This window comes from Microtus oregoni, unplaced genomic scaffold (assembly GCF_018167655.1).
Source record: "Microtus oregoni isolate MIOR12 unplaced genomic scaffold, Mior012 000062F_ref0000492, whole genome shotgun sequence".
Classification (NCBI taxonomy): Eukaryota; Metazoa; Chordata; class Mammalia; order Rodentia; family Cricetidae; genus Microtus; species Microtus oregoni.
In genome coordinates, this window is record NW_024543872.1 from 253,188 (window position 1) to 280,525 (window position 27,338).

At 41.3% G+C, this 27,338-nt stretch overlaps 1 protein-coding gene across 2 annotated transcripts in view; it reads right to left on the reverse strand.

Moving 5' to 3' along the window:
* Positions 1-5,225: 5,225 nt before the first annotated feature.
* Positions 5,226-27,338, reverse strand: part of Hibadh (3-hydroxyisobutyrate dehydrogenase) — a 101,034-nt gene continuing 78,921 nt past the window's right edge. For both annotated transcript variants that reach the window (XM_041640345.1, XM_041640346.1), the window contains exons 5-8: positions 17,462-17,595; positions 16,143-16,219; positions 7,934-8,090; positions 5,226-6,071 (exon numbers count right to left, since the gene is read on the reverse strand). In XM_041640345.1, the coding sequence (XP_041496279.1) occupies positions 5,913-6,071; positions 7,934-8,090; positions 16,143-16,219; positions 17,462-17,595 (527 nt within the window). In that variant the 3' untranslated portion in view covers positions 5,226-5,912. The remainder of the gene's footprint in view (positions 6,072-7,933; positions 8,091-16,142; positions 16,220-17,461; positions 17,596-27,338) is intronic.

Consider the following 27,338-nt stretch of genomic DNA (forward strand, 5'->3'; position numbering starts at 1 on the left):
TGGAAGTTGCGTGCTAGGAGGTGTAATCATTAATAAAATAAATGTGGACCCAGGCAGTTGCGGCACACATAGTAAAAACCTAGCAATAGAATTTAGGGTTCTAGCTAAGATCCTAAGCAACAGAGGAAAGAGTGCTCGAAATGGCCTTGCCCTGTAGTCAGACTAATGAACATCTTAAATGTTATCATAGAACCTTCATCCAGCAACTGTTGGAAACAGAGGCAGAGACCTGCAGCAGAGCACTGGGCTGAGCTCCCAAAGACCAGCTGAGGAGTAGGAGGCGTGAGAATATGAGCAAAGAGGTAAAATCCATGATGGGGATACCACTGAAACAGCTTACCTGAGCTAATGGGAGCTCACCAACTCCAGCTGGACAGGTAAAGAACCAGCATGGGTCCAAATTAGTCCCTCTGAATGTGGGTGACAGTTGTAAGACTGCAGCAGACAGTGGGGCCACTGGCAGTGGCACCGGATTTATCCCTACTGTTTGTACTGGATCTTTGGGAACCTATTCTCTTTGGATGGATACCTTTCTCAGCCTAGATATAAGGGAGGGCCTTGGACCTTCCCCAAAGCAATGTGCCTTACCCTCTCTGATGAGTGGACAGGGCTTGGGGTGGGGTGGGGTGGGGAATGCAGAGGAAATGGGAAGAGGGGAGGGAATAGGAACTGGGATTGGTATGTAAAATGAAAAAAAGATAGCTTGTTTTCTCTTTAAAAATAAAATAAATTATAAAAAAAGAAAAAAGAAATTAGGGTTCAACTTGAAAAGCAGAAAAGGGAAGCAACCAAGCCACTAGTCCTACCTCTGCCAAGGTTGGGCAACTGCAGACTAAGCAGACTACACAGGCTTAAGCAGAGTAAACAGACTAAGCAGCCAGAGCCTCTCTCCCTCCCATTTTATATTCCCTCTAGTGCTGGGATTAAAGGTATAAGGCACTACCACCTGGGTTTGTTTCTGCTTTGAGCTTGTGTAGCCCAGGGTGGCCTTGAACTCACAGAGAATCCGTCTGCCTCTGTCTCCCAAATCCTGGGATTAAAGGTATGTGCCACCACTGCCTGACCTCTAGTGGCTTAGCTTTTCCCTTCTGATATTCAGACAATCTTTATTTAATAAAACATAAATAAAATATCACTATAGGCAGTGATGGTGCATTCTTTTAATCCCAGCATTCGGGAGGCAGAGGCAGGTGGATCTCTGTGAATTCAAGGCCAGCCTGGTCTACACAGCTAGTTCCAGGACAGCCAAGGCTATATACATAGAAAAAAAAACAAAACAAATATAAAATAAGATAAATTTAACACGAAGCAAAAGTCTTTAAGGAAAACTGTACAGTTAGTGGTTCGCTCAACATACGCGCAATGCCCAGTCTCTGCTCGCATATACGCAAACCCTCACCTCAACTCCTCATGATGCCAAGTGCTAAAGTGATGCTCAAAGCTGACAGGACGCATTCTGCTTCTTCAAAGAGCTCCCATCCTAGTGTGAATGAGAGCAAGGCAGCAGCCATAATTAAACAAGTAGCTCTCCTGATGGGGAAATGACTATCTGAGGTAGCTGTGGAAAGCTATTTAACAACACCTGAGCTGGTTACCCAGGAGGGGAAGGAGGGGTACTGGGCAGGCAAGGTGGGGGAGAAGAGCTTCTGCAAAGGCACTGACTTCTGATTAGAATGTGAGGAACATGGAAGATTTGGGAAATGGCAAATTCCTAAATCTGGGGAAGCGGTGCTGGTGGAGTTACATGGAAGCCAGGGCACCGACGGGCTTGAACACCACTTAGGAGTTCTCCGGCAGTATCCCAAGCTAAAGGAGTTGAAGTAGGCAAGCTGCATTAGACCGCCATCTTGGAAGGACCTCTTGCAAAGCAGTGTGAAGAAGAAACTGAGGAAAAACTAGACCAGCGGGCAAGAAGCAGCTGGGACTCTCAAATTAGTGGCTTCCAGTGGCCGCAGAGAAAGGGACAGTTGGACCCAAGGGACTTCAGTCAAGGATGGAAGTGTTCTAAGCCAGGACTGTGGCGGTGGCTCTGAGTCTGTGACAAGCACTGGGGATTTAGAATCAGAACGGATGGAGAGGGATGAGATGCTCAGAGATCTGGATGGAACAAGGCGCAGGAGAACCAGGTCTGTCAGGAGAGGTGGGGATTCTAGGCGTTGGTGTGTGGTCTGAGACCCTGCGGCCCCCTAGAGCAAGGTTCTCTGAAGTTTGCATTATGGACATCTTGGGTAAGCTAATTCTTAGGTACTGTCCTGTGTTGCGGGATGCTTAGCAGCTTCCTTGGCCTCTCTCCACTAAATTCTAGGAACATGACAACCAAAAATATCTCCAGATATTACCTTATAATCTTAAGAGAATGGGTGTGTGTTTTCCACTTGAGAACTAATTATCAAGAGAAAGAGATCTGCCTTCTTACACACACACACACACACACACACACACACACACACACACACACCACTATATTAGCAGTTAACTCCCCAGTTCCCTTCTCCTCAGTCCTTGGCAATCACTAATCTACCACCCATCCATCTCTACGGATTTGCTTTCCTGACATCACATATACTTGGCAGCACAGATCACGTGGCCCTTTCTTTGCATCTAGCCTTTCCGGGGGCCCACTCTCGAGGTTGGTTTCCGCACTTTGCTCCTTTGATGAACATCTCTCCTTATGCGGAGACCATACAGGGTGCGTGTTACGTGCAGTCCCAAGATTCTTCAAAATGTCACTAATGACTTCTAATTTGCCAAATCCAAATGGTTAATATCCAGCTCCTGTATCACACCACTTCTCAGCAGCTTCTTAAACGGACAACTCTTACCTCAAAAACAATTTTCATGCAACTTCCAGGCCCCTGCTCCTTTTCTCCTCAATGGAGAGAAATGTCTCCCTTTCTGCCACCGTGAATGATGCTGCCAGGGGCACGGCCACGAGGCTGTTCCCTGCACACTTTTCCATCTGGGGAGCACGGAGACCAGAACAGCCAACAAGGTGATGACTCGTAGTGTAACTTCAGAGGGACTTCCAAGAACTATCTCTCCAAGTGTGGGTTCCTGCTGACGTCCCAGCAGCAGGGCTGGAGTTTCCGGAAGCACATAGCCACTCTTGCTATGGTTCTTAACTCCTATTCCTTTATTTCTAATCGAGCAGGTGCAAGCCCTTCACAGACGAGACTGACGGTAGGAGGAGCTGTTCCCAGGGTCATGCTAGAGGCCAGTAAAGGGTATCCTTGATTAACACTTATCATTCACGTTGAAAACCACGTAAGTAAAATTCCATTCTCAGCTCCATGGAGGACCACTGGCACACGGACACTCTCCTCCCAACTCTCAAGAGCCACTGAGTGAGTGTCCCCTCTCCTACCATCACTTCCCCACTCCCATCCATATTTGCAATCTTAGAAATATGTCTAGCCGTCCCATCTTGCCACTGAATAAACTTCCCATTCCACATTCTCTGCCAGGACCCATCCTGTCTCGCCTCCTCACCTCCAATTCCTCTCCTCTCCCTCCTTCATTATCACCTTGAACTCTAAGACTTTTCAAAGCCACCAGTGACCTCTTGCCAAATCCCAACGACTCATTTCTACTCCCTGCTCACTCAAGTTATGAGCAGGTTTTGACAGGCAACCCTCACTCCCTTAAAAACCCCCTGCCCTTGGCTTGCAGGATCCCGTTCCCACCTTTCTCCCTGCTTTCCTCGTCCTCCAGCCTCACCTTCCCACCCACACAGGGCTCAGTCTTGACACCTTTCATTCTTTTCTGACATCACTAAGCACCTCAAACGAGCTACCTTTTTCCTCCTAAACATCCAACTTTTGTCAGACCCCCTTTCCCGAAGACACAATTCCGTCCTTCCACTTCTCAAAGTTATTAATTTCAGTCGCCCTTGATGCTTTGACCCCACCCTCTTGTCAGTGACTCCATCTCTATGTTCCTTGTCTCTGACCTCACTGTCACAACCCAGCCCATCTTCCACCATCAATTGTCTGCATTATCACAACTGTCTCCTAACTGGCTCCCTTACACTTCATACCCCATACCCATGGTCTGCAACCTATTCCCCATGCAGCATCCACCATGAACCCTTTAAGAGAGGTCAGGTCATGTCACTCCTATGAATAAAATCCTTCACAGACTCACCTTTATGAAAGCCGTTTGCCAAATGGCTACCATGATGCCCTTCTTTGTATCCACATGGTCACGTGCTCCCTTCCCAAGGAGACTCTGGTCTTCTGCCAACCTGTCAGATGACTGAAAAAATGCCTGTTCGTGGTCTGGTTCTCCGTTGCTTCAGGGAACACTTCTGTTACCAGGTGAAAAGGTTCAAGCCAGCTTCCTGAAGAATGAGGGTCTTCTTTGAGAGAAGCCACTATCATTTCAAATGTCCCAGCTGAGTGACCCTTCAGCCCCATTTGGGTAAGCCCCAGGCAGAGGAAAAAGTCACACTAGACAATCTTGAAAAATGGTTAACTTTATTGTATTAAGGCACTAAATATTGGGGTGGTTTGTTACCCAGCAAAAGCAAACTGATACACCATCATCTCACTCAGAAGGAAAGTCCATGTCCTGCCACAGGCCCTCTTCTGGACCAATTCACTTAGAGCCTTCCTGTCTGTATTCCTCGCTGTCCCCTAGGGGCAACATACTTTATTTCCTATGCTTTCTTCAAATATCCTTGGGGCTTGCTCCCTAGCTTTTACTTTTTATCTGTATCAGTGTATCATCCAAGAGAATGCTTATGCTAACAAGTACCTCTGACACACCCCTCGTCAACTTCTTCATAGATCTCATGATCTGACATGTTACCCTTTGTCACACCAGCTCCCAAGAAAATGCTAGAATCTCTAAGGGCAAGGACTTGGTCTCATTTATTAGTGTATCTTTAGCACTTTCAATAGGGCCAGAAAAATGATAAACACAATAATATCTCTACCAACTCGGTGTCTAGATTTATCACGATGATGTTTCTTAAGGACTGCACTCCACACTGGGGTAAGTTACATTTGATGCTGAATTCTGTATCACTTACAACCTAGAAACATCCAAGCACATATCTGTCAAAGTCTTCAGAAGGTCAGCTAGAGGCTGGCCTCTCAATGGCCAACTTTAAGTTCTGTACCTTTTGACCTCCCCTCTTCCTTTGTTCTTTTCCCCTTTCCTACATTAACTTGTAAAAAAAAAAAAAAAAGAAGGTAGAGACAGAATAAAAAGCTCCAAGAAAATGTTATCAGCATAGAAATTTATTTAAATTCAAAATAATATGACTATAGTTAGAATAATGTAATAATTATCTAAAGGAAATATCATCATTGGCTCTGAAACAGTCTAAAGATGTAATTCTTCTGGAGTCAAAAATATGTAGTAAGAATATACAGGAAGCAGAAATACAGAAGCAAGTGGGTTGAGCGTGGGAAGTTGTAACAGGAGGGGCACACAGACACTGTAACAATTCAAACAGGAAGACACTGTCAACAAACTGTCTTACCCGTCAATCCCAGATAGTCAGCAACCCGGAATGAAGGAATAAACCCATCTGGTTAACAGGAAAAACTTCCCTCTAATTTGTCTTTGCAACCAATTTCTTTCCTTTTTACCATGGGCTCTATCTGGTTTTAATTGCAAAGTGAAGTAAACAAAATATCCTGATCAGTGTTCAATTTTGCTGAAGGTGCTCAGAGATCAAACTTTTAAAAAAGGTCAACCGAGCTAGTTAGCGGAAACCATCAGGTATGTTTGCTAAACAGAAAAAAGCAGCATCATTTAAAACTGGGTGAGAAATCCCACGGATTACTGTAATGTAGACAATCAAAGCAGACAGATGATCTTTGATTAAACCCATCACTTAGAATGAGCTAGAAGGAGGCTCAGGACAGAGTCTGGTTCTCAAGTGTCCATGTACAGAGGGCACATCAGAAGGTCTCCTCCTCCCGCAGATACTGGAACACAGACGAGAAGTCTTTCTTTGAGTAGCCCTTGGCACACATCATCCTGTATATCTGGTGGGCCAGACTTCCTAGAAGAATTGGGCTCTTGGTGCTTGTGGCAGAGTCTTGAGCTAATCCCAGATCCTAAATCAAACAGGCAGGAGAAAGCATGCTGAGACACAGTTTAAAACCAGGCTGCTTGCTGCTAAGAGGAGGCAAGGAGGAGGAAGAATAGAATCTGGAAAAAAAAAAATCTTACATGCATTAAGTGTATGAGTGTGTGTATGTTTTCTCTCTTTTGATGCTGAGGATCAAACCAAGTGCTTCATACAATGGTAGGCATGCATGCTGCCACTGGGCCACGCTCTACTCTGTATTATTTTATTAAGTGCTTTCACATAGCTGGAAAAGTGCTACCAACAGAAATCTTGACTTCTAAATATCCACACTCCTGTCCTTCAGGAAATCCATTCACTGTGTCTTTAGATAGAAATACTGTGCAGGCAGGATTACGTAAAGATGATTTCTTCAAGCCAGGTTGTGCTGGCACATACCCTTAATCCCAGCATTCAGGAGACAGAAGCAGGTGGATCTCTGAGTTTAAGGCCAGTCTGGTCTACAGAGTGACAACCAGGGCTACAGAGAAATCCTGCCTCAGAAAACTAAACAGAGAGAGAGAGGTTATCAAATCTGTAGAGGTCTACATGACTGCCATAAGAAGTGCTTTCTAGCATGACGGGAAACACATGGAGACAGTCTCAAATAGAATTCTATCCGCAGGCAGAGTGCTGAGGATGAACAGCTGCAGCCTACACAGACTTAGTCTGGAGACCGACAATGAAGAGGGACTAGGATTCTTTGGGAGAAACAGTACCAGAATGGGAGCCCAGGAGGTAGAGTCCAGATCCTGGGTAAAACCTTCCAGAACAAACAGATGGTTAAGCACCTAAAAGATAGGTGCTAGTTAGGTAAAAATGCATCTGGGGTTGAGGGAACAGTGGCGGGGAGAACAAGCCTAACAGAGAATAGTCAGTGGAAAGGTCAGGAGCAAGGGAAAAAGAACAGTGCGTTCAGCACAGCTAAAGCACAGAGAGGAGCAGAACAGGGAAGGGAAGCAAAGGCCACATCATCAAGGCCTTGTTAGACTAACTGAAGAAAGAGATATTAACCTACAAGGAGCTGCGGGCTATTAAAGGCAGTACCAGAAGTGACACACTTGGGCTTTACATTCTAGCCTACTCCGATATCATGCGGAAAGCAATATGGAGACGATCAGAAGGATCAGTGGGGACATCTGGGGGTGGATGCAGATGAGACACTGCCACAGTTTTGGTGGAGGGAGAAAAGGAATCTGAATGAATTCAAGACACACTGAGGAAGAAGAATGGACATGTGTCCTGGGGAATTCACGAGAGCAGAACAAGCACAGCATTTGGGTGAATGTGTTACCACAATTGAATGGGGTTGAAGGAAGCGCTATGAGAGGCAGGAAAAATCTGACGGCTTAAGTGATTTTTATAGTTGAGATGACAAATGAAATGAGGGCAGTGAGTTGCCTTTTAAATGAGCAATTTGCACATAAATCCCTATGTACACTTAAAGCAGAAAGATGCGCTTGAAACCCATGCATACTTTAACACAAGTGCATTAACAACCAGGGAATCCCACTACTCCCCTCTAAGGAGTCAGTAAGTTAATGCAAGTTTATAACGAAGGACAAAATTTCACTAGCTTACATTATAAACAAACCCAAGCTCCAGAGAAAAATCTTAGTCCATCCTGGCCCAGAAATAAAATGAACAAGGTAAGTTTTTTCTTTTTTTAATCAAAGCCAAATTTACACTAATTTTCATGGGAAACTGACTCACTGTTATAACAATTTTGCCTTCTAGGATGGGTGCGTATTTTGTTGAAAGGGGGTGTGTGTGCCTCTGTGTGTGATGGTAGGGATTAGACTATTCAATACTGCTTTTCTCCCCCTCAGTTAGTCTTTGCATTTAACATACCTTAGCCATGAGTGTTGTTCCAAATCCACCTTGGTAGTTATTAGATGAGGGGACTCCATCCATCACCCCAGGTACAGGATTGTAAGTGTCACTGGACCAACATCGTCCCGAGCTCATATTCAGGATTTTAGCCAACAATTTTGGGTCAAGCCCTGACCTTTCAAAGGTTAAGGGAAAACATTAAATATCAGAATGTACAAGTCACACCCGACTTACTAACAAGTAAAGGCATTCCACCTATTTGTTTATCACTATAAATCTAAAGACCACACAGAACTGGGGGGCAGAAGAGTCACTGCAAGTGGGCGCCAGCTTGGGATATAAAGTGACAGAACAACCTAGGCTACAGAGTAGCAGCCCACCTCAAAAAAACCCCAAAATAAAGGCCAGGAGTGGTGGCTTACACCTTTAATCCCAGCACTCTGAAGAGAGAAGCAGGCAGATCTCTATGAGTTCAAGGCCAGCCTGGTCTACACAGTGAGTACCAGGATGACATAGAGAGACCTCTCTTTCAAGCCCCCAGTAAAAATAAAGAAAACCAACAAAACATCATCCATAAAACTCAAAACCAAGTGAAGAAGCTATCTTCAGTTACGTGCTATTAAGAGCTGCTGATTAAAGCCAGGTGGTGGCGCACACCTTTAATCCCAACACTCAGCAGGCAGAGGCAGGAGGATCTCTGTGAGTTTGAGGCCAGCCTGGTCTACAGAGTGAGTTGCAGGACAGCCAGGACTACACAGAAAAACCCTGTCTCAAAAACAAAACAAAATAAATCCCCCCCCCCCAAAAAAAACAACAACAAAAGAGCTACCGATTAATAAGGTCACTCCTGAGAGAACCTGCGCATCTCCTCTAAAGAGGAGGAATGCATCACCTCATCACAGTGTGCGCAGCTTCTCACACTTGCAGGTTCTGTTGCCTTCCAGACAATACTGTTTCATAAGTTGAAAGACTTATGAACTTTCAACCAGTCTGATAGTCTAAATTCTATATCACATATAAGTGATGTATGTCAGAAAGAAATATCGACAACTCTGGAAAGCCACAGGCGTCTGGGTGGAAGCACTTACATGTATGTTTATTCCTTTGGTTTTTAAGAGATGAATGATGAGCTGTAAAATGTGCTTAGGAACAGTTATCATTACAAGAGACAGTATTTCCTGCTGCACACTTTTCCTTATTTATTAAGCCTTCATTAGATAATCTTGCTTATGAAGCAAGTCTGCCCAGAGTGTGACATATGCTATCTATTCAGAGACACGCGTTAGAGTTCTGGGTCACCTGCTGATAAGGTTACTGATCCTGATAAAACAAAGCTTGCCCGAGCGGAAACATCATTTGTTCTCTCACTGGGCTGATGGCATAAACGGCTGCTCGGTGCAACCCTAGGAAGAGCAGCAAACGCTCATCAGCTCGAGCCTAAGGACTTTCACACAGTTTGGGAAGCTCAGTTTGTTAAGTATCACCGAATCAAGTTTCAAATAAAACTTCCTACTCAGCCATTTATTGGCTTCTTTCCTACAAAGGACCATTATAAAACAACTGTCATAAAGCTTTCTACTTTGTCTTAAAATCAATCTCTTCTAGAAAAAAAATTGAAAAGAAACACTTAGATAAATGATAAACAAACTGCACCTCAGCATGCTTAAATTGATTACTGTATAGTCTGTTTGCTGCAAAATCTGAATACCCAAACAGCAAGGCATTTTTACTGATGCTAAAGCAGGGAAGAGAGCTAAGAGCCAGGAGTCACACAGAACCAGTGTGATACAAGATGCGATCAGGCTTCCGAGGTGGTGGTAATAAACAGCACACTAAGTGCCACACAGGTTGAGTTTGTAAGCTGGCCCATGTTATGATGATGGGTCTTTTATTAAGGATTCTATCAAACATAAAGATTCCAAATCAGCTATTACACATTCTGTCCAACAACAGACAGAAGCACAACAGTTTCAGTCTTTTGAAAAGACCTGAGTTTGGCAGAGCATGGTAGTGTATACCTAATCTTAGCAAGTGGGAGGCAGAAGCAGGAAGATCAGGAGTTCAAGGCCAGCCTGGGCTACGTAGCAATTTCCAGGCCAACCTCAGCCACATTAGTCAGTTAAAATGCCAAGGGGAAGAAAAAGACCCAAGTTTGCTGTGTGTGTACTTGCAACAGACACTTTCTTCCCAGTGTAAATAAAATCAAGCTATCAGTATGACAGTGAGACACAAAGTGAGAAGACAAGACAGCATTCTTAAGGAATAATTGTGAAAAGAAAAATCACAGATTAGACATTAGCTAACTGCTGTAACCACAAATGGATTCTCTAGGCAAAACATACACCCATAAAGACAGCACATTTCCAAACATTTTAGGTGCATCCTATTGTCTTAGATTCCAAGATGCCAACACATCTAAAGCAGTGGACTTCCTTCTTTAGAACCTTCTGGGTTATGCTGGCTAGAACTTCACAAGACTCTTGACTGCAAAGGAGGTCCACACTCTGCAGCATTTGTTCAAATGGCGAGTTAAGCCTATTTCCCTAACTTTGGAACACCCTCTGCTTCCCCTGAATAGAACAAGCCAGGGAAAACACTGGCACTGGCTTAGGAACATGCCACTATCTAGAGGCATCGAAAGGGTACATGCACACATACAAAATCAGGTGGGAGCTGTTTCTCCGCTCACTTTCCAAACCTGATGCTGCCTGTCGGGCAGACTCCCTTCAGCAGCCTCCTGCTCCCTCCCTGCCCCCACTCTGCAGCAAAGTGTATCATTAAAAAGAGCAAGTGAGGAGTGTTTTGCATTTCCTTTTTCTGAGGCTTCTTCAGCTGGCACGTACAGAACTGACAGCTAGAATTAGACAGGATATTAAAATCAGTTACTGAAGTCCTCTGTCTTCCACTGTGCCTAAGGCTTGTAATGGTCTGAAACCAGCTAGAATACACAGTAATTGTCATTCAGAGAGTCTACCCTAGAACGTCATGCTTCACTGGAGAAGACTGAGTTTCCATTTGAAATCAACAAATTAATCCAAGACAGGTATCTGAAAGGGCAAGTTTAATAGGAAGCAGCTACTGGGCTCTCAACCATGATAAAATGTTATTGCTGCTTCCCTGTAAATTGGCTGGGAACATATGATACTTCTGCATAAGAGCCCCATCGCTGCTCAGGAGATATACAGCTCAAGCCATCAAAAGGATGACAGTCTGTCAGTCCCCATAATAACTTGCCACTGGAGGTGGTTCGAGAGTGTGTGCATGCATGCTTGTGGCTTTACAATTGCTGGCATGTTCTCTGATATAAACAGAATGAATTCATTGCTCTGACTGCATATATAATGCAACTCAAATAAACGTCACGATGTCAAACCCACTCACCTCTAAAACACAAGAACATTAAATGAACTTTTGGAAGTAAAACCAATGCATGATCAACTTTAAAAAAAGGAAAAAGTATAAAAATTCTTTGCCTTCACCATGACCAAAATCTTAGAGGCCAAAAGTTTGTTCACGTTCTACCTTTTAAGTATCTCCTACACTGGTATTCGGTAAGAATAACTGGGGGCTGCTATAACAGAAACAGATCTGGAAAGAAAACATCTAAAACCGTGCTCATTTTAATCAACTAATCACTAACTCACTCACACATACTCAGACCTGCCATGTGTCAGTTCCAGGCAGGAGCCAATGAGACAACAAAGAAGCACAGGCTGTACCCTGCCTACCAGAGCCAGGGGAAAGGGTATCCACACCCAAGCGCCATGCGGCCACCGCCCATCCTCTCTCTCATTCCCTCCCGCCTCTCCTCTCCACTTAGTCAAGTCTTCACTCTGAGTGACTGCTATGTTTTCTTTTCTAAAAATTATTTATTTTAATTTTATGTGCCTTGGTATTCTGCCATTGAATGTATGTCTGTGTGAGGGGGTCAGGTCCTCTGGAACCGGAGTTACAGACAGTTGTGAGCTGCCATGTGGGTGCTGAGAATTGAACCCAGGACCTGTGGAAGAGCAGTCAGCGCTCTTAACTGCTGAGGCATCTCTCCAGCTCCATAAAACACACACACACACACACACACGCACACACACACACGCACGCACGCAGCTCGTAAGAAAGGTTATGAAGGAAAACTGTCCAAATACGAGTCAAATCCTAACCTTGGATATCATTAAGTACTGTGTGCCAGGAACTTCTTTTAAAAAGCTAACAGAAGTTGGGCGGTGGTGGCACACGCCTTTAATCTCAGCACTCAAGATGCAGAGGCAGGCGGGTCTCTGTGAGTACAAGGCTGTGCTGGTCTACAAGAGCTAGTTCCAAAGCAACTGTCTCAAATAAATAAATAAATAAATCCATCCCCCCAAAAAATGTTAAAAAATTTATCAGCCATCTCAATAACCCACTGGGGGGTTGGTAGCAGCATTATCACTTTAAAATGAGAAAGGCAGACATCTGTATATAGCTGGATGCAAGTTAGACAGACTCTAATCAGCCTGAAACTCGCTGTGTCAAGTGGTGACATGTGCCAGTCAATCAATGTGTGGCACTTTATCAGTTAAGAAATCCTATCAACACTTTGATTATTAACCTCCTGCAATTGTTCCATTGATTAGGATATAAAAATAAGAGTTTTACCAGGCAGTGGTCGCACATGCCTTTAATCTCAGCACTCGGGAGGCTGAGACAGGTGGATCTCTGAGTTTGAGGCCAGCCTGGTCTGCAACGTTCATTCCAGAATACACAGGGCTATACAGAGAAACCCTCTCTTGAAAATCAAAATAGTAAATAAAAGTAAAAAATAAAAGCTTTAATCCTCACATAAAAGAAAAGGCAAAACTGAGGTGCAATAATCAGGAAACTGAAAGTGTACCTGTGGGAAAAGCTCCCTTTGTGAAGAGCTTTCAAACGCACCAGAAGCAGCAGTGTTTATGATGCAAAACAACAGGAGGGGAGTGGGCTTGATTGACCAGCAAATCACTTGTTACATCACCAGTGTTTCTTAAGAATCAGTTCTCAGTGGAGCACAATTAAAAATGAAACAACAAAATGTACATTAACAATGTTGTTTGTGTGTGATCACAAACCTCTCTCATGCTACAGAATGACTTCGAAGTCTTAACTAGGAATCTAGCTAGAAAAGAAAAAGATCTAATAAAAAGGACTCTCAAAGTCTATTATGCACCAATATTTTTTGCACTTTATTTTTTTAACAAAATTTTAAAATTTCACTAACATCTAAAAAGGCTCACTGTAAAAGAGCAAAGGGTCAATTTTAACCTGTATGGTTTTATTCTTCTATTAAAGAGAAACCATATTACAGAAAAAAACGAAAACACTGACTTATGAGAATGAAATTAATCAGAAATGATCATGTCACTGGAACAGGCGACTCAATCTGTAAATGTTGACATTAATACTCTAGAAAATTCTACTTGTGAGTGATCAGAATATAAATGCAGCTGCACCACTCTGATGCTGTACTACTCCATGGGAATTTACTACTTGGGAATTTATACTTGCCGATGCCAATTTTCCCTTTCACCTTGCAAAGCGCAATAAATCGTGGCCGCTCTCTATACTCTATTAGAGAACAATCCTGTCACTTTAAACCGTGTCTGTAAACCACAAAGACAGACAACAGCAGAAGCTCTCATCCCAGGCTGTCAGAACACTAAGACAGACTCTTGTTAGGCAATGTGGGAAATAACTTAGTACAATCTAAAACATTAGAAAATTATATATTATTTTAATAGTTAAATAAAACAATCAAGTTTCTGCCTTGTTTTTTGACTTCTTATGCACATTTTGTTTATATGTATAGGTCTCTCTCCTCTCATATAATACACACACACACACACATACACATCTGTATATATTTAGAGTTTTGATAAAACTAAACATTTAAAAGTTTCACATTTTTCAGAGTCAGGAGTGCTAGGTTCTATTATACCATGGAACCATAGAAATGCTTCCTATTCTCAAATATCATTTTACCACACTGGGTCATGGCCAAAATAAGATAAACCATTTTTCTGTTATTCATGTCCCTATGTGGATTTATGCCACTTTCAATGTTTTTCTTGAGAACCAACCCAGTGCAGTAGCCAAGGGCTTTCCCTTCATCATACATTTTGGTCAGTGGATATTCCTGCTGTTCTTTATTAACTGGCATCTGGAGAATTTCCACAAGGACTTAACCTAGATGTAAGTTTCACTTTGATTTTTTAAATTACATTTGTGTGTGTGTGTGTGTCTGTGTGTGCGCGCATGCGCATGTGTGTGCACTCACTTGTCATGGCATGTATGTGCTCAGAGGACAACCTGCAGGAGTCAGTGCTTACCTCCCACCATGTGGATCCTGGGGATCAAGCTCAGAGTGTCAGGCCTGGCAGCGGGTGCTCTCGTTTTACCTGTTAAGCCATCTTTCTGTCCTCAAAGCTTCATATTTTATTTATTTTATTCATTTGTTTGTTTGTTTACTTATTTGGAGACAGGATCTCATCATGTAACTCTGGCTGGCCTGGAACTCACTCTATAGAGCAAGCTGGTCTCAAAGACACAGAGAGATCTGCCCACCTCTGCCTTCCAAGGTTTGGGATTAAATAAAGGCACGTGCCACCACATCCAATCCAAGGGTTTGCTTCAGAAGAGAAATAATCACAGTTTCGACAGAAAAGTATTCAAGAAATGCCAGAAGACACAATGCCTAAGGAGTATCCTGAGCCACGGATGCTCAGTGAGGAGTAGAAGCAAACTTGTGAGAAAGGGGCACGTCAGGAATCTAGGAGAACCTAGGTTTACCCAGACTTTTACTTTTTATAGTTTAGTCCCTTATTTCCAGAAAAATAAGAATAAAATCATACATATAAATGGATGGATATTAATTATGTTGTTAGCAACAATTAACTTTATAAGCATTTCAAAATCCAGAAAGTTTTGTTTTCCTCTTCTATGAAACTGGTCTAGAGAACAGATGTGAAAATAAATATGCCAGTAACAAGTTTTTCCATAGCCTGAAACTGGCCATAGCACAGATATGACGCTCTAAAGGGCTCCCACACACAACGGTTTTATTAAGGCTTTGTACAGACATGCCTTACCATCTTATAGACATGGTTCTAAAATGTAAATGGTATGGGATATTGATAAACCAATTAGCGCTGATGCAAAGCAAATTCCTCTTTTATCTCAATTACAACATGACAACTTAATAGGTCAAGATAGTTTAACATCTGAGACGGGCAATTCAATAAAACAACAGCATCTTGATATGGTAATTAAGAGGAAATGTGAATCCATTACCATGTTTTAAAAAATATCTCAAGCACTTTGGCTCTTTTTATTGCTTTTATCAAGAGCTGTGGTCCAAGTCACTCCTCTACTTTGTGCTGTATCTATCTGATAAGCAGCCCGGGGATATAAAGAAAAGCTATGGAAAAAGTGGCCTGCACACATTAAAGACGTTCTCTAAAATAAAAAAAAAATGTGTATTTATTATATTCATGAAATACAGAACATTAAAAATATTAATTAGTCGATTAATCATATAAAGCATTCCCAAACCAAAAGATTAAAGGCTAAAATTAAGACATTAACCTTAAGCATTCTAGAGAATTATCACTGAAAAGAAAAAGAGAATTTCTGACTCAATTTGAATAAATAATTAGTGAACACTGTATTTTAAAGATCCATCCTAAAGTAGAGTAACCAAGCAAGTTAAAATGAAAGCTTCGTATGTGAATCGTACCTTTAGGAACGGAAGCCTGGTTATTCTGACAACAGACCACCAAGAACCCTGCTAGTGCAGATTCTGAGAAATACATTTAAAACAAGTATATAAAACTAGTAACACGGCAAAACACTTGAATTCACTACACATTAAAAACATGTTTCATTCAAATTTGTCCTAACATTTCCAAAATATGTTTGAATTTTATAGTTTTTGCATTTCAGTATAATAGAAAATATGAGGCTTCCATATAAAAAGCATAATATAACTTCAGTGTAGAGTGTAATATATTTTATGGCTGTGGCAAAGAGTGTTGACATTCCCTAGGGTCCTATTGCTTGTCCAATAAGCAAAGTCTATTAAAATTCAATAATGAAGCACTTTCAATGTGCTCCTGAACTAACTCATTTATCTCTCATGAACATCATCTTTTAACATCCAAAATCAAAGAGGGAAGACAATGAAAACTGTTAGTATATGAAAATGTTCTCTTCCACAAACCTGATTCCAAGATTCATAGCTTCAGCGGTTCCGATCATACTTATAGCCAACAGCATGTTGTTGCAGATCTTTGCAGCCTGAAAATAGAGTGCATATTAAGTATCTTTATTTTCAAGTTATAATTTCTAAAAGACTTCTTTTTACCTGATTCCATAAGGTTCTCTCTTGAAACAAACAAACAAACATTCAGTGGTGGATTCTCTCTAAATGGGTAAGGAAATGTGATTCAGTGTATCTCCCTCTGAGCCTAACCCACTGGCCTCAACAGAACCTGGGTGTCTCTTCCACTCGGTTAAAAAAAAAAAATGACACTCCTACTGTGGCCTCAACACTAAGGACGACTGATCCACATGACACCATTGCTCTCAAAGGGATCGATTTACATTTTAATTGGGAAATGGGAACGATATGCTATATGTACAGGGACAGATGAGCACACAAGAACACTAAACGGTGAAGTCCATGGAGGAGACAGCAGGGTTCAGGAGGAATGGAGCGAACGTGTGTGTGTTAGGAGTAGGGCAGGGACAATTCAGTCTCTGAGTTCAGTACTAGTTATCTCATCACTGAAAACAGGGTCATGGAGGACAAGGAACCAGAAATCATCTCTCTGAAGGTCAGGACAGGATGTAAATAGGCAAGAAAAAGAAGGGTATCAAGGTAAATGCTAAGTATATAAAAGGACTAGGTACACAGAAGCATGGGATGAGCCTGGGATTATAAGAATAAAATTAGCCTGGGGTTATAAGAACATTACTCATATATATGACTTAGGGAACATGGAGATATTTGATAGTTAAGACTGCCAAGTGGGGCAGAAAGTTAAACTCTGACATGGTAGAAGTAGGGATCTACTGGCCCTCTGAGCAGCAAACTTGGTTCAAGATAATGGAAGGCTACACCCAGTAATGTGTGGAATGAGCAAGATGATCAACAAAGGTAAAACTCAACACAGATTACAGAATGGTGAGTTTAAACTCAACAAGGAGTCCTAACGTGAAAGCCCTGAGCTTTAGTGACTGGGCAAAGCATTGCAAGGAAGAATGGAATATGAGCATGAGTTCAGAGTTTAGTGCTACCAGTCATCTATTTCTAAAGGAAATGCTTGCTTTTCAAGAAGATTAAGGTGCACAGGTTACTTCTTCCTCATCGAACTGACATCTGCCCAAGCCTACCAACAATGATGAAAAACCAGCTCATCCCAATTGAACTTAAATCTAAGCAGGGAATCCACAGCATGAGCCAAGGGGGAAAAGGTGTAAGAATGTGGTCAGAAAAACATTTTACATTGAGTCATGTCAATCATGCGACAACATTACCTGCCCAGTTCCAACAGCACCACAGTACATCACATTGGAGCCCATGCACGCCAGCAACTCTTGGGCAGCAGCAAATTCATCTTCAACTCCTCCCACCATAAATGTAAGGTTTCCAGACCGAGCAGCTCCTACACCTGAGTTATTTAGGAAAAAGAGATTGAAGCAAAACTGCTCAGGCAAAATACCAAAATGAGAGAAAAACCTAAAAACCAAAGGGATTTATTTAACCCTTGTCTCAAAAATTTTATTTCTGCCAGGCATGGGAAGATTCTCAAATCTGCATTTTCCAGCATCAGCAGAGTGTTCTCATCTTTCTCTCCTCCTGCCACATCTCTGAGCAACTCTTTTCTAGTGACACGAGCATGAACAAGAAATAAACTTCAGCATACTCTGGCTACTTCTTAGCTTTGAACCGACTTGATGAGTTACCAGTCTCTGGTTAAAAGGATCAGTGAAACGACTTCTAATTTAGGCTTGTCTTCATAGAGAGAAAGGGGCCGCTTTACTACAACTTTCTTATTAACTATGAAATAAAATTTAAAAACTATGCTTTTAACATTGACAAGTCTTTGTTCATAATTTTCAAGTTACTGTTAAAAACAGTAAATATGTGCATAAACCATATAAGCGTAACTTCTGTTTTGTAACTACTTTACAGCTCATTTGCAACCTAGAAATAGGAAACCATAGCTGTACCACGATTAGACCTGGCCATTAGAACAGACAGCTACAAGTGATGCCTGCTTTTCAGTTTAACTTACTCAAGACAAGGTTTCTCTGTGTTGCCCTGACTGTCCTCGAACAGAGATCTGAGTGCCTCTGCCTCCCAAGTTTGGGATTAAAGGAATGAACCACAATTGCCTAGCTTAAATTGTCAATATTTTGCTATTGTCAAATCAAGTAGCTTTCTCCTTCCTGGATTATATTATTTTTAACCATTTACTAAAAGCAAAAGTCAGTGTGATGTAAGTCAAATGATCTTGGGAGTGCATTCCCTGTGCATGGAAGCCTACAATGGTCAAAGGAAGTTAAGTTACATCATTCCATAATAGCATTAGACACACTTTGGAAAGAATTATGTACAAACACCTAATTATCTTAACATTTGATAATGACATGTGAGTGACTACCATTTTGCTAGCTTCTAATTTACTCTACCAAGATGGTAAAGTGTTAATACTTTACAATTATTTTGCTCAATTTCCTTATTCATTCTTATTCAAAACACATAACCACCCTGTCTCCTAATCCTGTAGCTCTAACCTGGAGAAATTAAGTAGACAATTTGAGTCAAAGCTTACAAACAAATCCAGCATTATCCATCATAGGTCAGCAGCTCTGTACCCTAGATTACAGACTGCTAAATAGCTTCAGAGAGTCATTTATTGAAGAAAAAATTAATGCTGACAATGGTTCTCAGCTGGTTAATCTTTTGACAGGTGCACTTTCTCACTCACTCAAACACATATTTCAAAAAGAAATAAGTTACTTAAGCAGGAAAAACTCTCAAGAAAAGCATTGTTTACCCTTGATTCAGAAGTCCATGGCAGTCTTCCCTTCCTCTCTCAATGTGACAGTGTGTTCATTTCTAACCTTATCGCAGCCTACATCCCAACATAGGTCTGATTACACTTAGCAATTCTTGGGACCAAATTCTTTCCTCCCACACACATTCCTTTCACATTATCAGGCGTACTCTCAAATGCAGGGGCAGAAGTAATGCCTACGCTATCCTAAAAGAAATGTGACCAATGTGGACAGATGAGAAGGACATCTGAAAAGCTGGAACTCAAAAGCTTCCCAAGACCTCTTCCAGACTTCAGAAGACACCCCGTGGGGTTTTAAGTCTATCGATAGTAAGTAATAAATGTACTGCCTTGCCATGCTATTTTAATTCATCTCTTTTCTAAAATAGGATAACAAAGAACTAATGCATGCTCAGGTAGCTAGCACTGGGAGAAATAGTTACAAGTTGACCATTGTTTTTGTTTTGTTTTGTTTTACTAGACAGGGTTTCTCTGTGTAGACTTGGCTGTCCTGGAACTCTGTAGGCCAGGATGGCCTTGAACTCAGAGATCTAACTACCTCTGGCCTCCTCCATCCCCCAGTGCTGGAATTAAAGCTGTGTACCACCACTGCTCGGCAGCTGAGCATTCTTAATTGAACAATCTAAAATCTGTTATCATCCTTTTAAAATCCAACCTTTTTTGAGCACCAACATGAAGCCACAGCAGAAAATTTGAACATCTATTTTTAGGTGATAGGATGCAGTAAAAATGCAGATACACTAAAAATTCTATGTAAAATTACCTTCAGCTATGAGTATAAGGTACACATAAAACAGAAACAAATCCTGTGTTTAGATTTTGGTTTCAACCCCAAGATATTTCCTTATGTACACTCAAATATTCCAACATCCAAAAGTCCTAAATCTGAAACACTGGCCTCTACCACTTCAAATATTAAACCTGTATTTTAGTTTATATTTTAATAATAATTTACATAAAACCAAACACAGTTTTAGTTCTATTATAAAATTTATCATACTTTATTAAAATTTTTGATTTTCTTTATCTGATTTTTCCTACAAGGTCAGCATGGGGTCTTGCTTATGTCAGTATTCCTATTATGTAACACCCTACATGGCATTCAATAGACGATTGTTTGGAAAATGAATCAATAAGCATGGATGAAAGAATAAAAGCTCTAGAGATGTATAACTGGTTTTGAGAGAGATACTTGCTGGCTGTGTGATTATAAAGAAATAACTCTGAGCCAGTGAATAAAATGAGAAAGTAGCCGTGCACACCATCTAAATAGAAGGCTTATAATCCGAGTTTGTGAAGTAGGCATTTCATAATCTGGTTCTCTAAGTCACTGTCTCTTCTAGGGTAGTTTTAGCCTTGCTTGCTAAATATTAGTTGCTGAGGGCTGACCCCATAAACAAGAGAAGCAGGCTGGCCCAGGCAGTTCTAGAGCGGTCCATGTCTGGTTGATGCTAAGATTACATCACTGTGAGCTGGCTATGGTGCCACATGCTTGCCATCCCAGAACTTGGGAGGTTAAGGCAGCAAGACCATGAATTATGACCAATTTAAGGGGCATAATAAGACCCTGTCTCAAAAAAGAAAAAGAGAGGAGAAAGGAGAAAAATCACTGTCAAGAACTCTTGGGGGAAAAAAAATCAATGACAGCTTAGTTTATCTTTTAGATAGAGTTGAAAAATCTGCATTTGTTTGTCCATTCAACACAAGCTGAAGGGTAAAGGCTAAATTACATACACCCTTGCTTCTACTAAGTTATGCACCTGTGGCCCGGCCACTCTTCCTATAACCCTGGTCTGAGTGTGGACTATGGCAACAGCACTTCCCTCCCACTCCATCTCCCTTCTGCCCTGGTCTCTAACATCGATTTTCCACACAGCAGCCTGAGGAACCCTCCTAAAACATAAATCCAGTTCACAGTTTTTCTTTACTCTCAATCATCCCAAAGATTCCCACCATGCCTAGTATAAAATCCAAAAGTCCTACAAAGCCCTAAAGGGCCCTCTAATAAACCATGGCTTCCTCTCCTGTCACTCATTCTTCCTAGCCACTTTGGCCTCTGGCTAACCCTGAAACATATCAAGCATGCTCTCCTCTCATCCCAAAGCCTTGAATGTCTTACTCTTTTCAGTTTGATAGATTCTTCTACAAACTATTCACAACTAATTTTTCAATAACTGAGAACTCTGCTCAAAATGTGCCTCTTCAGAGAAGTCAGACCACACTTCTTTATCACTTGTTAACTTTCCTGCCTTAACTCTATATCACTTCCTGCCCCGATTTGTTTCAACGTTTATTTCTGATCTGGATTCCCCACAGGAACATTATTTCTAATCTCCTGACTTATGAGGCACATACCCACAGAACCTGGTACAAAAGAGATGTTCAGTTTACCTAGAGAAATTCAGAAAGAGACGCTATGGCTTCAATCTGTCCTCTACAAAGCAAATCATCCCCAAGACAACAGTGCTAAATAGTGAGACCCAATGAGAGGTAAGTCTTCGTCAAGTATGTATTCAAATTCAAGGACATGGGTTTCTTACAAAAAGGCAAGGGTGGCCCCTCTCATACTCACCCCTTAACCTGTTGCTCTAAGTCATGAAGGATTCTGCCAGATGGCAGCCCTTTATTTTGAACTCCCAACATTCAGAATCATAAGTTATTCCTTACAAATTAGCAAGTCTCTCTCTTTCTCTTCGGGTGGTGGTGGTTGTAGTTGCTAGGGAGATCAGAAACTTGAGCAGACTACTCAAGTACTCTACCTACTGAACTACATCCCCAGCTTCCAGTCTCTCAAGTACGGTTACAGTATCACAAAGGGGACTAAGACAGGAGACAACAGGTTAGAAACACTGAGATGCAGTAATGGGTGAGACCTGTTATCATGGAAATAATCAATGATGGTGAGGGTTACCCACCTTTTTCATCATTCCAGTATGCCATTAAATGCTGCCTGTTTTATCTACTTCCAATCTATGAAGGCAGTCAAACAACCTTCAGTAAAATAACCACAAAGATACTACAAAGTTTTGAAATTCTATGATCATCTGGGGTTTTCCAATTCACAGGCATCCACATTCAAACAGGTATAACATTAATACTCAAAATGGAGGTACACCTGACTCTGCACAATAGTTCCATATTAGAAGAAAGGCAGATCTTGACAAAATACAAATGACAAAAATAGTATAGTACTTATCATGTATGATGTAATACTTGAAGATGTATACACTTTGTAGAACGGCTAAGTCAAACTGATGAGCATTTTACTGTGCACATCTCTAATCCTAGCACTTGGGAGGCAGAAGCAGGAGGATCTCTTGAGTTCAAAGCCAGCCTGGTCTTCATAGTTTGTTCCAGGACAGCTAGGGTTACACAGAGAAATCCTGCCTCAAAAGTAAATAAATAAATAAAAATAAAATAAATGTCTCCTAGCTCATTAAGTTCAGACACACCCTTCAGTCTCCTTTATTGCTTCTTATCCTTTGGCTAAGAACAAGTACAGAAAAAGTAATTATTTTTTCTTATATAACTATGCTTAACTAAAGCTAATAAGCCCAAATCCTATGGCTCCCTTTAGAGCTCATCTAGCCCTGTTGTGTGATAATGTCTTTAGAGATTCTCTTCCATAACCCTAGAATAAAAACAATGAATTCAATTGTACAAGCAAATGAAAATGCAGATGCCCACATCATCCAAAATAGACACAAATACTCTGTTCTTAAAGGTCACAGACATCTATCATATGTCCTGGCAGTATGGAGAGACACATTCTTTTTAAATTATTTTTACTTTATGTGCAATGGTGTTTTTCTGCATGCACGTATGTGTGAGGATTGTCAAGTCCCCTGGAACTGGGGTTACAGACAGCTGTGAGCTAACATGTGGGTGCGGGGAATTGAACCCAGGTCCCCTGGAAGAACAGCCAGTGGTCTTAAACTCCCCCAGATCCCTAATCAAAGTCTAAGTTATCAACTCTTCCCTGTTTTAAAAATTGAGACTTAGAGTTGACACAAAGAACTGACAATTGGAGACCAGTCATTCAGTGGTCTTCAACCTGGCAATAAGAAACAGCTCCGACGGATCAAGGAGTATGAGATCTATTGTGTGTGTGTGTGGGGGGGGGAATGACAAGAAAATCCATACAAGAAACAAAAAACAGATACAAGTTGGAGAGTATAAATACAGATGTTCACAAATTCCACCAGCAAGTTACCTCTTCAGTACAAAGATTCAATGGTAAATAGGTTCCCCGAAGCAAAAATCAAGGCCTGTTTTCTGGCATATTAGGAGAACATTTAAAACATGAATATTCCAGGAAATCCAAAATGTGAGGTTCATGGGAGACACGGAACTCTGTCTTTACCCTCCAGTACCCAAGGATAACATATATACAACTTACTCACTTAAGGTTCAGGGACCAAAGTAGAAGAGGGGTAGAAGGATTCCTGGAGACAGAGGAACAGGGAGTTTGCTCTGAGATTGTGTATCCTAGGTGTATCTGAAGCTATAACCATAGACTCACCAACATGGCTGCCTAAACATGAGCTGAACAGGATGACACCAACAGACATGCTAGAAGTACAAGGGGAAGCTCAGCAGGTCTCAGCCCTCCACGGAGAACAACAGGGAGCAGAGAGATACAGAGAGTGCGAGAAATAGTCTTTCCCAGGGAAAAGCACACCAACTGGTTATCCCATACCAAATGGTCAACCATGAAAAGATACACACAAGCAACATTATACACACTGAGCGGGCTTTATTTATGTATTTAAGAAAATGTATGTATGTATCTATGTAACAATCAATGAAAAAGGAGGCCATGAATTGGAAAGAGAGCAAGGCTGGGTACTTGGGAGGGTTTGGAGAGAAAAAAGAAAATGGGAAATAATACAATTATATTATAATCTCAAAAAATTAAAGGTCTAAATCATAACTACAGAGAAGAGATGTGCACCAGTAGTATGCTAACAAATAGCATTCATTATATGATACCTGAATCAGATAATGGATGGCAATCACAACTAAATCCTGGTTCCTTCTTTCCTTCAATTTTTTTCACTTCTACTGTTGAAAAGGCAAAAAAAGGGAACAAGAAATTTCTAGACAAGTACACGGGATCTGGTGACATAGTGTCCTGTGTTCCAAATGCACTTGCAAACCTAGTTCAAGCAGTTAAAGCAATCGTGAACTGAGCAGTGTGGGATGCTCCTGAGTGCTCATCAACTCCCCTTCTTCTCCAACCACGCAGAGCTTTAGATCTGCTTATCGGAACAATAAGTTTAGAAAGCAGAAAGGCAGGAATAAGAAGGGGAATGTTCAGGAGCCCATTGTATAATATGATGTCTATTGTTAGCAATAATGAGCTGTGTTTCTGCCGACTGCTGAGAGTAGATTTTAAGTGCTCTCATGACTAAAATCAAGTATGTATAGTATAATACTTTAGACAGTTTGACTTAGCCATTCTACAAAGTATATGTATCTTAAACTAGCACGCCATATATGACAAGTAGTAGACATTTTTGTCATTTAAAAGTCAACTAAAAAGTTAGGGATATGGCTAAGTAGATAAAGCTATTGCTATGTAAGCAACAGGATCAATGTTCAGATCCCCAAGACCCATGTAAAAGTCAGGCAGGTGTGGCCAGGCACCTGTAATCCTAGCACTCCAGAGGGAAAGGCAGGGATTTCAGGGGCAAGCTGGCTAAGCTAGCCAAGTCTATTCAATGGAGATCCCGCCTCAATAAACAAAGTGGAGAGCCGTAAGAGGATGCCCGATGCCAATAACAGTGCTCTGCATACACGCCTGTACACATACTTTGGAGTCCATACACATTCACATATGAACACACACACACAGATCAAAAGGAGAGAAAAAAAGAGAAACTCAGAATTAACAAATACAATGCAAAACACTAAGATTTCACACACTCACACACCACACTCACACACACACCACACACACACATACACACACACACACACACACACACACACACACACACAGGTTATCCTCAAAGTAAGAGCAAACTTCATTTGGAGAGGAATAAAGCAACCTCAAAAAATGAGTTTTTCTTTGAAATGAGTTATATAGTGTAAGTTTACGTATTTTTCAATGCTTATTTGGTACTTTACATAAAATATAAAAAAAATGATATAAGGAATACCGTTCTTTATATTTTTATGTTAAAAGATTGTTTGCTCCAAGTGAACTAAGGTAACAGTTTGTCCCTTCTTCTGGCTTAACTTGGCCTCCTACCTGTAAAACAGTAAACATCAACCTAAACCATCTTGCTCTAATGGTTATGCTGCTCTGTCTCCCAGTCTTGGGGTAGCACAGGCTGGTGTCTCAGACACCATTCACTATTACCAAGCCAGCCTTGCCCCCCCCCCCCACTTTTTCTGAAGAACTTGTACATTGTCCTCAGCAAACGACAGACAACAGAACTCTTGCTCTTATCTTCCTTCGGTCTTAAGAGTTGTAGGAAGCAGAGATGTTTTTCTTCTCTCACCTTAAATCTTTTATCTTCATCTTTCTTGTCAATGAATGCTAAGTATTTCTACCCCCACAACAAAAACTACCTCACTGTGTACATTGAGAACTATGGGTTTTTGTGCATTCATGCTGTTTCCTCACGTGAAATTCCCTTCCTGTCCCCCCTTGTCTGAGCAGCTCATCTCCAAGACGGTACTCACGCTGAGCCCCTCATAGCCCTGGCTTTCCGCCACTCCTCCTGTGGGATTCTGAAGGGTGCTGGTAAAAAGTACTCCTACCTACGCAAACCCATGTTTTTCTTCTGATGTGTGTTAAGATCTTTATGTGCATGCACTCTTTGAATCTTAGTGAGTAAAGTTCCACCTAGCTGTCCACAACATATGCACACTACTGAAACACGTTATAATAATAAATATCATTTTTATTTATCAATTATATACAAAAAGAAAACCTCAATTTTGGAGCAGTGCGATTCTCTGTATGTGGCACTAGCATTTTCACTTATTGCCATACAAACAAACTTAAGTGTGTGTGTACAGGGATATTATATGAAGAGTTAAAAATGAAAAACACGTGATTCAAATTAAGAGGCCTAGATGAAATCACCACTCAAGTCACACCATTTGGACAAATCCCAGTTGTGTTAAATCTCAGTTTCTTCTGTCTAAAAGGTGCCACACTTACATGGAAGCAACAAAGACCATAAAGGAAAAGTATTTTATATAGTAATATACAAATGCCATGAAACTTAAATGTAGTAAGTAAATCTACTCAGCCTAGGAGCCTCAAAGTCTTTGGCCTAAGAATCTCAAAGAGCTGAAATTTGGAAATTAGCATTACTAAATAAAGCTGAACCAAGTGGGGGTAACCTAAAATAACCTCTTAAGAATCACAAATGAGCTCATTTCACCCACGCCTATCGGAAAGAGGCCTTCAAACCCAGAGACTGAGAGACAGAAAGCTAAAATGTACACTGGCTCCAGCTAGATCCTCCTTTAACACTGCAAAAGCCAAGCTGCCAAAGCACCCCCAGGAAAAGCGCAGTAAATCACCTAATTTACTCAAAAGAACTTAAATGTTTTAACCAGTCTGCCATCAAAAGAGATCAAGAAGAGGGCCAATGGGACTTGGGCTGCAATGTGAGCTGTCTTTAAAATGCAATTGTTCTAATCATTTTCTACAGATGCAGCCTCACAAGGGGCTGCTGTCACAGGGACCATTTACGACTTGTTATGGTGTCTCTATTGTTTACCAGCGTCATTCGCTGAAAAAGGGCGACAGCTGGGACAGAAAGCTGCTACTCAACGAACAATATAATCCCGTGAAAGTAATCAACAAATTTAAGGGTGTTAATTAACTTTACACTTTATCATGTTCAATTAGTTGTCCTTTCTAGAAAAGATTGCCGTGCACAATCAGTTTAGAGCGTGCCATGTTTGATTTGTAAGTGATCACTGTTTCTGTTTCAGAGCCCATGTCAGATGTTCTCCTGGGTTTTGGTGACACAGATGAATGGCTCTGCACATGTTAGGGGTGATCTGGTTTAACATAAGCCAGCATAACATAACCCCTTGTTAACACTACTTCTGGCATAATCCAAGCTGGAAATAAGAAAGCCAAAACATTCACAGCACTATTCTGAAGTCTGATAAACAAAGTTTGGTTAGCCTTTCCTGAAATAAACACAGACAAATGCATGGCAAAATAAGCAATTTTTCATCATTATTTTTCAAAGTAAGATTTCTCTTTCAGGGGCATGTTTGGGATCATTTCCTCCCAGCAAGACCACGAAGCTCGGCCACATTAGGCACAAAGCCCTGCTGGAGACTCAGACTTT